The 13,087-nt window shown below is 27.9% G+C and overlaps 2 protein-coding genes across 7 annotated transcripts; one reads left to right on the forward strand and one right to left on the reverse strand.

Annotated features, from left to right (window-relative positions):
• Positions 1-1,523: 1,523 nt before the first annotated feature.
• Crzr (corazonin receptor) lies at positions 1,524-12,965 on the reverse strand. Of its 3 annotated transcripts, XM_083087696.1 has the most exons (6): positions 12,692-12,965; positions 10,159-10,855; positions 3,531-3,714; positions 2,895-3,094; positions 2,672-2,793; positions 1,524-2,081 (listed from the first exon to the last, which is right to left on the reverse strand). In XM_083087696.1, exons 2-6 carry the CDS (start codon positions 10,768-10,770, stop codon positions 1,994-1,996), a joined length of 1,206 nt encoding a protein of 401 aa, XP_082943822.1. In that variant the 5' UTR covers positions 10,771-10,855; positions 12,692-12,965; the 3' UTR covers positions 1,524-1,993. The 3 variants fall into 3 exon arrangements, with proteins under 3 accessions (XP_082943822.1, XP_082943826.1, XP_082943816.1); XM_083087700.1 differs by lacking the exon at positions 12,692-12,965 and having other exon boundaries at positions 2,672-2,806; positions 10,159-11,097; XM_083087690.1 differs by lacking the exon at positions 12,692-12,965 and having other exon boundaries at positions 10,159-11,091.
• Positions 4,361-7,584, forward strand: LOC145964695 (uncharacterized). 4 transcript variants are annotated; one of them, XM_083087725.1, is made up of 4 exons: positions 4,368-4,579; positions 4,656-4,825; positions 5,353-5,523; positions 6,675-7,575. In XM_083087725.1, exons 3-4 carry the CDS (start codon positions 5,380-5,382, stop codon positions 7,125-7,127), a joined length of 597 nt encoding a protein of 198 aa, XP_082943851.1. In that variant the 5' UTR covers positions 4,368-4,579; positions 4,656-4,825; positions 5,353-5,379; the 3' UTR covers positions 7,128-7,575. The 4 variants fall into 4 exon arrangements, with proteins under 4 accessions (XP_082943860.1, XP_082943842.1, XP_082943851.1 ...); XM_083087734.1 differs by having other exon boundaries at positions 4,361-4,825; positions 6,681-7,584; XM_083087716.1 differs by lacking the exon at positions 4,656-4,825 and having other exon boundaries at positions 4,366-4,473; positions 6,675-7,573.
• Positions 12,966-13,087: the final 122 nt, after the last annotated feature.

The raw sequence follows: 13,087 nt of genomic DNA on the forward strand, positions 1-13,087 counted from the left end.
TAAATATAATAAAATGTATAAAAATGTATAAAAATTATTATAGCGAAATCAAGTTTTTTACATTAAATTTTTACTTAATGTTTTTTACATTAAATTTTTACTGTAATAAATAACTGATTAAATAATTTAATTTCTTTCTCTCTTTTTTATCTTATAGTTAAAATCTCTGCTAATTGACAATTTAAGATAATGTTAGTTTATAGCTGAAATATATATATTGCATTATGTGTGTGCGAGAAACAGCTGATATCAATAAATTTGTTTTTAACAGAAATTTCTTTTTTTAATGAAAAAAATTGTTAATAATAAATTTTTAAATATATTGCAGGCATATTATTTGATATATTATTACATCTCGAGGAAAATTTATATGATTTCCATAAAACTAAAAATAAATTGTATAATAATTCGTAGTAATTAAATTTCATTATGACTTATTAAAATTTAAAAAACATTCTCGATTCTTTAACGTCAAATAAAATTATTTTTTTTTCAAAAGTTGGAAATTTAGTAAAACGTAAAATTTTATATATATATATATATATATATATATATATATATATATACATACATGATAATACTAAATTAATTTACACATAGTTTCTTGATTGAAAGAAAGGAAATTTTATCTTTAGTTAGCTTTTATTTGTAATAATAGTTTATTTATCATTATTAATTTGAAAGATAAGAGACAAGATAATATTCAGCGTTAATTTATATTATAAAACAACACATAAAATGCTAAACATTTCGTGGCAGCACCAAATTAATTGTAATACATGAGGTCTTAATGTATTGTAGATATATTGTAGATATGTTATCTTTGCGGTATTATTATGACAGAGATGTACAGTGTATTGTCATTCACACGACAACAAAAAGAAATAAGATAATGATATAAGACGTTGCATATTATCAATTTCTTTTTCGAATTATTATCAGGAATCGACGATTATCGGGGGAAATAATTCGCTATAATCATATTACAATTAACGGTTAATTAATTTTTGATAAATAATTGAAATTATACCGTGATGACGACTTTTTATTGAAATACGTATTTTTCGCAATTTTTTATTTATAATTGCAACTAACGTAAGAATTAAAATGCAATAGGAATAAATATTTTAAATTATTGTTTTGTTGGAATCTTTACGAGCAATTAATTATTTCTTTAATAGATATTCACAAAGTACAAATATATCTCGTCTAATACTTTATCATTTGACGATCTATAATTCAAATTGTAAACACGCAATAAAATGATTCAATCACAGAATCAAATAATTAATACAACGATAAGCTTCATTATATATCAATAATTAATAAATAATTTATCTACACTTTAAAATGCTTATATAATTGTCTATTGTGTGTGTGTGTGTGTGTGCGCGCGCGTGCGTGCGTGCGCGCGCGCGCATTATATAACAACACGCTTATGTATATAAATATAAATAAATTTTTTATTTTAATTTTTTAAATAAATTTTGTGGTCCTCCCTCCCTCCCTCCCTCTCTCTCTCCACACACACACACACACACACACACACACACACACACACACACACACACACACACACACACACACAATATTTCAGGTTTTATTTTAATATACCTAAATTCATATTTTTCTTGTAATATGTTTGTTCTATTGAAATAAAATAAACTTATTTGTTCCATATATATTTAAGACTCTTTTGTCTATATAAATCTCTATATAAAAGTCTATATAATAATTCTCTTTTTGTAAAACCCCTTAACTAAATGATACTTGATATGAAGAGTATGAGAATAATGCTTTTTTAATTTTTTACTTTGTATAGTTTACACTGTAAAAAATATTACAGAATTATATAAATAATGAATGTAATTTAACATACTTTTTCTACAATGTACGCTATCATCTCTTGATATGATTTCAGATAACTTATGCTAGTTTTATGTAAAATGCTAATCCTGTACTGATAAAATATTACATTTGATGTTGCTGCACTTTATTGCCATTGTCTTGATAATAGAGAAGACTTATTTTTGTTTCGCGTGGAGTTTCTGGAATTCCATTGATGCATCGTAAGGTCGGATCTATAATTTGCAATAATATTATAATGATTAGAAATATTTTACAATTATTGAGACGTTTTATCACGTCTCCGAAAGCAAAGAAAATATTAAAAAATATAAATGAGATATTATTTATAATCAAATATTTTATCAAATTATTATCTTTCTTGAATGTTATTAATATAATTAATATATAATTAATATATATAATTTGATATAGGATATAGGATATTTCAAGATTAAATGTTCTAATTTAAAACATGAATTTAGATATGATATGCCCGCAAAAATGTCTTGTTTAAGATTTAATCTTGATAAATACTGTGTATAATATTATAAATATGATGTATAAAAAATAATGCTTGTTTTTCATTTGGATTATCGCTATAATCAAAGTCAGTACATCTTTTTTTCAAGAGCATTCGTATTCGATTTTGCCTGCCAACGAATTCGGCATTTAATAAAAATTTTTATTATTGCACTGTGATACATATATGTCCACCATACTCGTGCAATGTACCAGTATATGTTGGAGCAAAACGCACGAGTGAAAACGGAAAAAAGGGAATGCGATACGCGGTACATCAAATGGTCTCGTAAATTTTATTCACCTTTGATAAGAGCCCTGCCGTTGTTTCTGCGGCCAAAGATGAAATGCACCATATATCAAAGGATTTACCAAGCTGTTGCTCATGCCAAAGAAAAATATTCCGCTCTGTAACTCCTCGCTGAGCTGGAAGCATCGTCTGTTCGTTAGTATATCGATAGTAATTTTTCGAGACGACAGATAAAATAATATAATTTCCTTTGATTACAAAGTAGATCTATACTAACGTGTTCATCGGGATCGAGAAATAGAAAGATTATCATCATCGTGTAGTACGGCGTCCACCAGATTAAAAATGCCGCTACAATGACGACGCTAATACGTAATGACTTTGTTTTCGCCCGGTGCATCAGTCTTCTCCTATTTAGGTCGCTATTTCTAATATACGTCCCTGTTGTAGGCTCTGTTTTGAACATTTTCTGACTTCCTGAAACAATGTTAGCTTAACTTAGTGTATTACATAATTATAATTGAACTTTACATCAGCATTTTCGACTCTCCCTCCCTCCTTCTCTCTTTCTTTATGTCTTTCTCTCTTTAAAATTCTTATATTATTTACTTAAGAGTAAAGTTATACTCTTTGTTCAATTATAAATACTGATACAAATATCTTTTTGCAATCATTTTTGCACATTATTGTGACTTTATTAAATTCAAAGAATATCGTACGCATATATTTTAACATAAAATGTTCTGGAAAAAAATAAAATCTTCCTGTCCATTTAAATTCGTTGATTTTTTTTTTCAAAGATTTAGCTTCAGATTCAATTATCAAAATAAATATGATTAACAAAAAGTTACAATATAAGTAATAATCTCATCGATAATATAATTTTATAATGCATGTAATGTAAAATACTTACGGGAGATAGTAATCACTGTAGATACATATGTGGTAATTAAAATCACCAGTGGCAAGAGGAACATGAAGAACAGACTGAAACTAGCATAAAGTTGTTCCTGCCAGGGCTCGGTGTAAAAGCCATGGGTTACGCATTGTGGAAATTCCTCGATAAATGGTCCTTGTGCAACATGAAATATCGCGACCTGTTAATAAAGCCAATGTATGAAGATACAAACGTCGATATAACGAGTTAAATGCGCATTGCGTCGATGAGATGAACTATCTAACATATAGTTAATTAAATACATATACACACACTCATATATATAATTCTGGATTTAGGGAGATTACAGAACTCATCATAGAAGTACTTAAACATAGTTAGCGAAGAGAAATAAATAAATTAAACGTAACGTATTAACATGAGACGTCGATATTAACTATAACAGAAGATTGAAATAAATGCGAGTTTAACCTTGTAACAATTACATGACGATACAGTTGATGCAATTTAATACGATTAAATAATCTGAAGGTTATCCAGATGCAAAAATGCATTCTAAGCCAGAAATTGTTTTTAATATCATTTAATATATTCTATAAAAAACTCGCGATTTTCTTAGAAACGATAAATACAGAGTTATTATTAAGATTTTTATTTGCGTATCAGCGATAAATTTTTTAACGAATGTTTTTATTTCAATTGATGAACAAGTCTATCGGTTTCAGCTATGTTTACCACTGTCTTTCATTTTTTATATATATATATATATATATATATATATATATATATATATATGTTCTAAAAGTGCACAAAATTACATAAGAATACGTGTAAACAGAACAGAGCTAATATCACTTTTAACGTTCATTTGTAAATTTTCTGACGTTTATTCATCGATCAACTTTTCGAAGATGTGACTGCCACTAGGGAATCATCTTAAATTCATCGTGTCTCCTCGGTAAGATCAGGACATAACGGGGGAGAGAGACGAAGGGTAAAGGTTACTGCTACCGAAGGCAGAGTGAAGTTCTTTCCGTTGAAAAGAATTTCTCGGAACAAGAGAGGTGCATTGATTAAGCAGGCTATTCCCCGTGTCTCGGCCTGTCAAGATATACACGTTTCACTATCAATCTCTGCCAGACCGCGTCTCTTTCTCCCGTCGTGACGACAGCATTATTCTCTGACTCAGCGATGGCTCCGCGATTTCTATCCTCCTCCGAAGCGGGTGACCTCGCGAACGAACTGATCTCAGAGTCTGCATCCGCTGTTTGCGGTCGATGCACCTGACACCTCGTTAAATCGAGTCTCGGGTTTGTCTATACAATTGGTCTCCTTGAGAACTTCAGATAGTACTTGATCGGATTGCAAAACGTCTACTTCGCGTCTGACAATGTCTATCCGTCACTACTTGTTTTCTTACATGTATATTAAAATGTACATTTATCATTTGTCACATCCTGTCTATTTTCTTGATAGTTTTGTATATTTTGTATAAAAGAAACATCAGTCACCAAGAATTGAATTAAGCTAATGGAGTTGTCGACACGATTATTTATACTGAAATTCTAGGATACAAAATATAATGAATGATCATGTAATTGTAATAATACCAATTAGATTTTTCGAAAATTGAAGAGTATAATGAATAAAAATATCTTGTTTCTTTTTATGTCACGTGCTAATGTTTATGATAATTCTAGAGAAAATGATCGAAAAATTATTTTTTCCTACGCATCATTCACTTCGCAAAAGGTTGCTAAAATATTTTAAGATAAAAATAATTTTCTTAAACTACAGCTCTTCCTGTTTTCTGATAGATTTTATTGATTCGTATTAGAATTTTTCAACACACATCGCGATCATCATGGTACATCTGATCACGAAGATTCTCGGTTTAGTGATTTCTACAATTAAGAACCTTTGTGAACTCAAGGGATGCACGTCGCAAGAAATTCTTCACTATATATCATCCATTTATAACATCCCGTCTGCTACAGCGCGACGTCAGGTTAACATTATATATTTTCCATTCTTTTATTGTGTAATCGTTCAATAAAATAATATAATATATCATATTAAATTTTCATTTTTGAAAACTAGAAACGCATTTTTTGCAAATAAATTATATTATATATGTCTATTATGTACCTATCTACAATTATTCATCTGAATATTTTTCTATATGTTGTATATTTCTGTTCAATCACGTAATTATTATAATAAAATAGATGAGTTAACAGATATAAATAACAGATCTTCTTATGCTTATTTTTTATACTTGTGTATTTTATATGCTAAAATTTTCATTTATTTTGCAGCTATTCACAAACAAGATATCATATTTTTTGTAGTATATAAAATTAACAAGTTTTTTTTAAACATATACTATTATTTGCTACGATATCGGTTGATGATGAGTTGACTTTTAAAATCTGTTGCAATTTCTCTTTATTCTTATAAGCATAATCTAATATAAGCGTTTGCAAATTTATCATAAAAATTGAAATATTGCTAATTTAATTATAGGTTTTATAATAATTTATTACTTTAAAAATTACAAAATATTTCCCACGTTTATTTTGTCCACTGTTTAGATGTGCAACATATTTATAATTACTTATTATTATCTCAGTTGATAAACCTCTTTTAAATCAATAATTAAATCATTTAATTTAATTTGTAATTTTGTAATTTGATTGTATTAACTTAATTTTTGATTAAATAAATACAATCAAATAAATACAAATATTTAATTTTTGATTGTATTTATTGATAGACCAAAGATAGATCACAGTATATTAACGATAATAAGTAACATAGTAACAAAACTGTTTGCAAAGCTCCTTCCTCTCTTTTATTTTAATATTTATTTTTATATATAATCAGAATTTGTAATATGTATATATTATATGTATAAGTAGAGAAGTTTTTTCAGATAGTATATGATATAGAAAACGAATAATAAAAATTGATCTCTTTGTTATCTTTCCACGATGAACAACAATTTAAATTGCAAAATTAAGTAATTTACAAGTTTTTCAGAAATTCCTTATAATTCTATAGAAATTATTCATGCAAAATTCAAAACTAACACTAATAAATAAAGAGCTAAATTAAGGAAACAGTTACATATTCATGGAGATACTTGGACTATCGCAGATGCAGAGTGCTTTAAAACGCGGCGTTACTTGCGGTATCTTGAAGAAAACCGGTAATCATTATAGTCTGCCGATTGATAATGAGATCGCGCGACAAGAAGTAGCTATTCAAGAGATCGGTTTGCTGGACTTGTACTGTCAGCGGAGAATTCAACGGTCGAGGGATCGTAGAGTGCGATTTCGGAGGACTACCTGCAGATGTAGGAGGAGAAGCGCACGACGAAGATCACGAAGATGTGGGCCAAGGTCTTGCAGAAGGAGACGGCAGAACAGGAGGAGACGATGCAGGTGTCGAGGTTTCGATAAAGGCGCCCATAATAGAAAGACCAAGTATAGAACAGAGTACAGTTTGGACGATGACAAATTGACTAGATCAGACCGGACTGCGATTGAGACCGCCACAGCTGACGTCATTGAACAAAGTTATTTAAACATACCTCCCGTAGAATGCTGAGATTGTGAGAAGTTATTGTATTAATCATGTCAATGTGTCTTAGAAATATCGCGTCTTCTGATGGTTCCAAATTTTATTGTATACAATTTTAATTTCTTAAAACTTAATATTAAAATTAAAAATTAATATTTAATAGTCAAATACTAATTTTGGGAAGTAAATTTTGCTTTGATTTTTTCATTTTTAGTCGTTTTCATAAAAGCTTTTCATATTTAGTATGTATGTTAAAGAAAAAAATTTTATACATAATGAATATTATTTGTGTAATTATATGTTTTTTGCCGCAATATTTTTATTATATAAAATGTCAAAAATATGTCAAAAAAGCAAACCTGAATTTTAAATTAAAATTAAAATTATTGCGTTAAGAGTACATATATTAAAATTTAAATATGTCAATTAGCAAGATTTGCGAATGCTGCGTCATATAGTGATTATTAAATAGGAAATACATTCTTCTTGTATATATCAAAGTTAGAAAAAATTATCAATATTTAATGAAATTTTAACGAAAAATTTTTTATAAATGTGTTTCACAAATCATGTTTAAGTTCAAGATAAAAAATTATTAAAATATTCAATACCTCTTAAAAATGTCTTTTGATTATGACTTAAGATATTAATAGATAAAATAATGTACACGTTATTTTATATTTTTTCTTGATTACTGGTTATTATTATTTAAATTATATTATATATTTATACAAATTCATTTAAATCCCCTATAAATTTTCAATTTATGCGACGTTGGACATATTCGTAGCGTTTTTCAATTACTGATATTATCATATCGCGCAAATATTAATCTTTTTCCTAGAACACTTTGTATACATATTCTGAGGGATATCATATGAATATACAAGACTGTTTTGCATACTAATAATGCATACGATGCACATGAGACAGAATATATGTTCCATAATATTTGTTATATTATCTTATCTTCCCATGTCAAGGAATGTATGCATATAAATTATATTGTTTTTATATTTATTGTATTACAAAATGTATACATTACACTTTTTTCCCGGAAACTTGATGCAAATCAGAATTGTCGTAAGAATAGTCCAAGTTTAAGTTTTCGCGATTTCGATAAAGAGACGAGATTATTGTTATCAAATTTTATTTATATCGCAATTGAAATTTACTTTGGTTTCTGTTTCTTTTTTCTTTCCGTTATTTCTAACAAATTTATTATCATTTATTAGAAAATCTATAATCATTATTTATATATTATGCCACTACATTATATATAATGTATTTGTACATATTTTACATATAATGTATTTGTATATTTTATGTATAATGTATATATTTATATATTTTATATACATATATTTGTACATATAAGAAAGCTGTAGTGCAGCTTTCAATGCAATTATAATTAAAAAATTTTCCGATAAGAAATAAAGATTGTTCTTGATTTAAAAAAAAAGTTGCACTTATCGTAACCAATCATAATATTGGACATTGAAAAGTAATATGTAATTGAAAAGTATTATGTAATTATTAATAGTAAAAAAATAAAATTGTCATATTCTAATACATTTTTTATTGGTGATCAAGATAGGATTACACACAATTAGAATTAATACAGAAAATGCGAGATATATCTCTCCGTGTATAAGAAAATCACGAATATTTTTGATTTATCACAAACGTTTTATAATAAATCACGCAACATACTATTTTGTAAAGTTATATTGATCTTATTTTTAATTAGCAGAGACAACTTTATATTTGTAAAAGCGCAAGATAAAACATTTTTATAAATTTCATTTGAGGCAGATATTATGACATTAATTACATTCTTATGTACAGTTCCTAAAATATATCGCAGCTTGTCAAATCAATTAATCTTTTTGAAAAGTAATACATCAACAAGCATGTAATACTTCATTTTTTAAACGAGTTACAATTTCCAAACAAAAACTTGTTTACTTCAAGTTTGTGTGATCTTTGATTTGCTAATTATCCGCTTCTCTTTGGAATCTTTAACATTCTTATGATCAGAACTCAAGTTAAATGCTCAACTAAATTACTATTAATTTCATGTAAATTTATGTTTGCTCGTGCGTTAAGATTGCGTAAAATATGAATTTTAAAATTATAGAGGAGATTTTTTTCATAAATTTTTCGACAAAAATATAGCTGGATCCACGCAAATTTGATTTATAGACCATTTTTCAACTTCAATCGATCAATTGTCACGTTGGTGACATTTATGATATGTATTTTAATATTCCAGTGAACTATTTGTTCGAGACAGCAGTATAATTTTCTTGTAAATTACTATCGAATAAAAAGTTCATATTCAAGAGAAAACGTTGCGATGATTGATCATGCGATTTCAACAGCGCTCTTAATGAGTTTTAAAATACCATGCTAATCCATGATGTAATCATTATCGAATTAAAGTATGAACTATTTTTTTACTTTATGTGTAATTTGAGATAATAAAGTATAATTTGACTATATGATATATAATTTTATGAATCTCAAGGGTAAAAAATCGAATATGCATTTGATCAATGTTCTCAAAACGTGCGATAATCGATGATGCAGAATATAATGAAGAATGATGATATATTTCCCTCATTTTGAGAAATATAAAATAAAAGTCTATAAAATATCTAACATAAAATTCGACTACTTTTTCGCAGCAATTTTTTCCCGTTAGATTCTCGAGTAAAAGTTTACGTCTACATAAAAAAATTTATGTATTTTAATATAATTAATTACTAATACTAATTTCTATATATTTTTTAAAAAATTTATGTATTTTAATATAATTAATTACTAATACTAATTTCTATATATTTTTTAAAAAAGTAAAAATATATATTTGTATAACAAAATACGTTTATATATCTCTAAAAAATATTTATGTAATTATGTAGCATTCTAAAATTTGTACATGCATTATATATGTAATGTAATGAATGTTATTATGATAAAATTAAATGTTCAATTTTATAGAGAGCTGAAACCGGTCTTATAGAGTCGACATAAGTAAGGTAATGCATCTTACCTGTGGAGTGGCGAGTACAAAGGATAGCGCCCAAGCGAGTAGAACGAATCGCGAGCACTTCTGAGACGTATTGAGACCCTTCATCGGATATCGTACCGCGACAAATCGATCGACACCGATCAACACGAGCACGAAGGTGCTCAAGTATAGGCTGAACATCTGTAGGAACTTGAAGAGCTTGCATGCAGCGTTGCCCCATAACCACGCGACGTTATAACTCCAGATTGCATCGCCGGCCAGGCAAAAGATGGTGACCAAAAGGTCGGCCACTGACAGATGAAGGATGAGCGTGTAGATTGCCGAGCAGCCTCGCTGTTTTCGACGATTCTTCGTGATCGAGTATATTGTTGCCACATTGCAGATCAGGCTTAGAACTGACATAATCGCCAACACGATGACTTGGAGATATACCGCTCTGGTCAGTCTAGGTGCGTGTTCCAGACACGTAACATTCTCGAACGATAGGTATTCGGCCGATTGTCCAACGAGACCATTGTTGCTGATGAAGTCGGTGAGGTTGTTGCAGGGATTAGGGAAAATGGCAGAGAGGCCGGTAACGTTCGCTGACGAACTGTTGTCGCTGCTATTGTTGATGATCGTCGACAGCTTCATCGTTTCCGGCCGCTCGTTCCCTTGGACGATGTTTTCGGTTCATTGGAGGTACGATGTTGACGGTCGAACGCGTGCCTCCATTCTTCTGCGAAATTACACGGTCACCTTAAAAGATGAGATTCTTGTGCACGAGCAACACTTAAGTGGGAAGGATGATCTCAGGAGTCTTGTCGACGATTGTTTTCTTTTAGGCTTCGTCAAACCCGTTTCCTACGTTTCTCATCGAAGCGCGACCGCGTTCGCTTTACGTTCGTTTAAGCGACGTGGGGGAATGAAGCATGTTCTGCGCGAGGAATATAACTGTGCGTCAGAATAATAGAGATTCGACTAGAGGATACCGTGGAGATGTTCGAAGGACATTGTTATCTGACAAAAGAAACGTATAGCAGATATTATATAATTAATATATACGACAGACGACATCTTATATTGATTTGGGAGATGTATTGATTTGTATTAATAACATATTTTAGTTTTAAAAAATGAATTTGTTATTCATATTTATATTGTGTATTTTATACTTAAGTTGTATTTCATATATATATATATATATATATATATATTTTATATATATTCAAATTCTGGGTTAGGTTATATTCAAAGAATCTATAATAATAAAAAAAAGTAGATCGAGATAATTCTACTATTTCCAAGCAAATTACTATAACTTTTATATAATATATAATAATTTTAGTTTATATATATATATATATATTAATATAATAATTATATATAATAAAAAATTTACATATATATAATATATGTAAATTTTTTAAATTATATTTATATCCTTTTCTTATCACAATGAATTTTTAATTACTTTTTTAAATTATTTATTTTTGTATTGTAATTTTAATTCTATATGACATTTTTAAAAATATAAAACAAAGATAATAACAATCCTGATCTTTCGTTTCGAGTCTGAGAGAGTAATTTTGAACAATCTTACACTTATTTATCAAATTATTTTTTCGATTTATTTACTTATTACTTATTTACTTATTAACTGAAATAATTTTTTAAATAATTGTAATAAGGAAAAATCTTTTATTGTAATTTAGTTATAATAAAAGAGCATTCCAACATAAAAAAATATAAAGAGAGAAAGAAAAATAAAATATTTATAAATCTTTATTAAAAGATAATTTTATAAACTATTATAAATTATTAGATTATATGTATAAAATTAAATAGAATTCAATAGAATTTGAATTTAAAGGATGACTCAGATAGCAAAAGTATAAGTTTTGACGTCAAATTATATCAAAATGACGTCAAAACGACTACTTTTACTATCTAAAGGAATTGATATATTTATTTTATCATTTTTAACAGCGAATAAAGAATTCAAAGTAATTCGATCTGAGATTATGCACGAGTTTTCCTACAGCGACATAAACTGGTTTTGAATAAAAAAGTCGACCCTGAACGCTCTTGTGATCTTTCATAGCTTGTTTATGAAAATCCGAAAGATAAGTGATTCACCAATCATTTTTTGTAATTCTATAAATATTTTTTAATTGATCATAATTTCTATAGAATTACATGTATAAAAGACATGTATAAATTATAGGTAATATTTGTCCATCCATTTTATATCTTCATCTCTAAACATAATTCAATAATTTACTCTTAAGTTAAAGACAACTTTAAATGTTTTAAATAATTTATAAATATTATAAAAAGAACAATATTGAGTTATATTGGATTTTTATACATATTAAATAATTATGTTTTTTATATAAACAATTATTATCAGAGCATTAATCATTTATGATAATTTTCTCAATGGATTTGGATTTTCTTTAATTAGAATTATATAATATGCTGAACAAAAAAAAATTGTTGTCACTTAAAAATTTTTTTTCGATACATGATCGCATTATTTTGTTGATAGATAAAGCATTCTTATTTATCTTACTTCACAATCTTTTCGAAAGTTGCACATGAAAAAAGAATAATTTCTCTATATTCTTTTCTTTCTTTAACTTTTTAATATTTTTGAATGTTTAACGTGAACTTAAAAGTTAAACTTGTGGGATAAATCACATGTTTTTTGTGCAAAACCGAATACGATTTACGACAACTTGTTTTTACGAAATTATATGCTGTTTTATATACGCGCAAACGTAACGACATCTCATTCACACTGCGTATTCTCGACTGATCGAAAAATTAACATGATTCGGTCTCGCTTGTCTGACTTCCGCATGTTGTCTTTCTTCATTGTCTTGATCTTTTCTTTGCTCTTGAACGTATTTCATTGAGTGTTCTATGACATCTACTGCAATCTAAATTAGACATTTGCTCTGACAAA

The sequence above is a fragment of the Camponotus vicinus genome, unplaced genomic scaffold (genome assembly GCF_025532165.1).
Source record: "Camponotus vicinus isolate PSW18456_S1 unplaced genomic scaffold, iyCamVici1.0 SCAF_1, whole genome shotgun sequence".
Classification (NCBI taxonomy): Eukaryota; Metazoa; Arthropoda; class Insecta; order Hymenoptera; family Formicidae; genus Camponotus; species Camponotus vicinus.

Bases quoted from the DNA above. Each gene is read 5' to 3' on its own strand.
- LOC145964695 (XM_083087716.1), top strand. From the start codon at position 5,380: ATGGTACATCTGATCACGAAGATTCTCGGTTTAGTGATTTCTACAATT. The intron at 5,524-6,674 runs GTTAACATTATA...GGACTATCGCAG, and splicing joins CTGCTACAGCGCGACGTCAG to ATGCAGAGTGCTTTAAAACG.
- Crzr (XM_083087696.1), bottom strand. From the start codon at position 10,770: ATGAAGCTGTCGACGATCATCAACAATAGCAGCGACAACAGTTCGTCA. The intron at 2,794-2,894 runs GTTAGTATAGAT...CGATGCTTCCAG, and splicing joins TTCTCGATCCCGATGAACAC to CTCAGCGAGGAGTTACAGAG. The intron at 2,082-2,671 runs GTGAATAAAATT...TGCAAATTATAG, and splicing joins CGGCAGGGCTCTTATCAAAG to ATCCGACCTTACGATGCATC.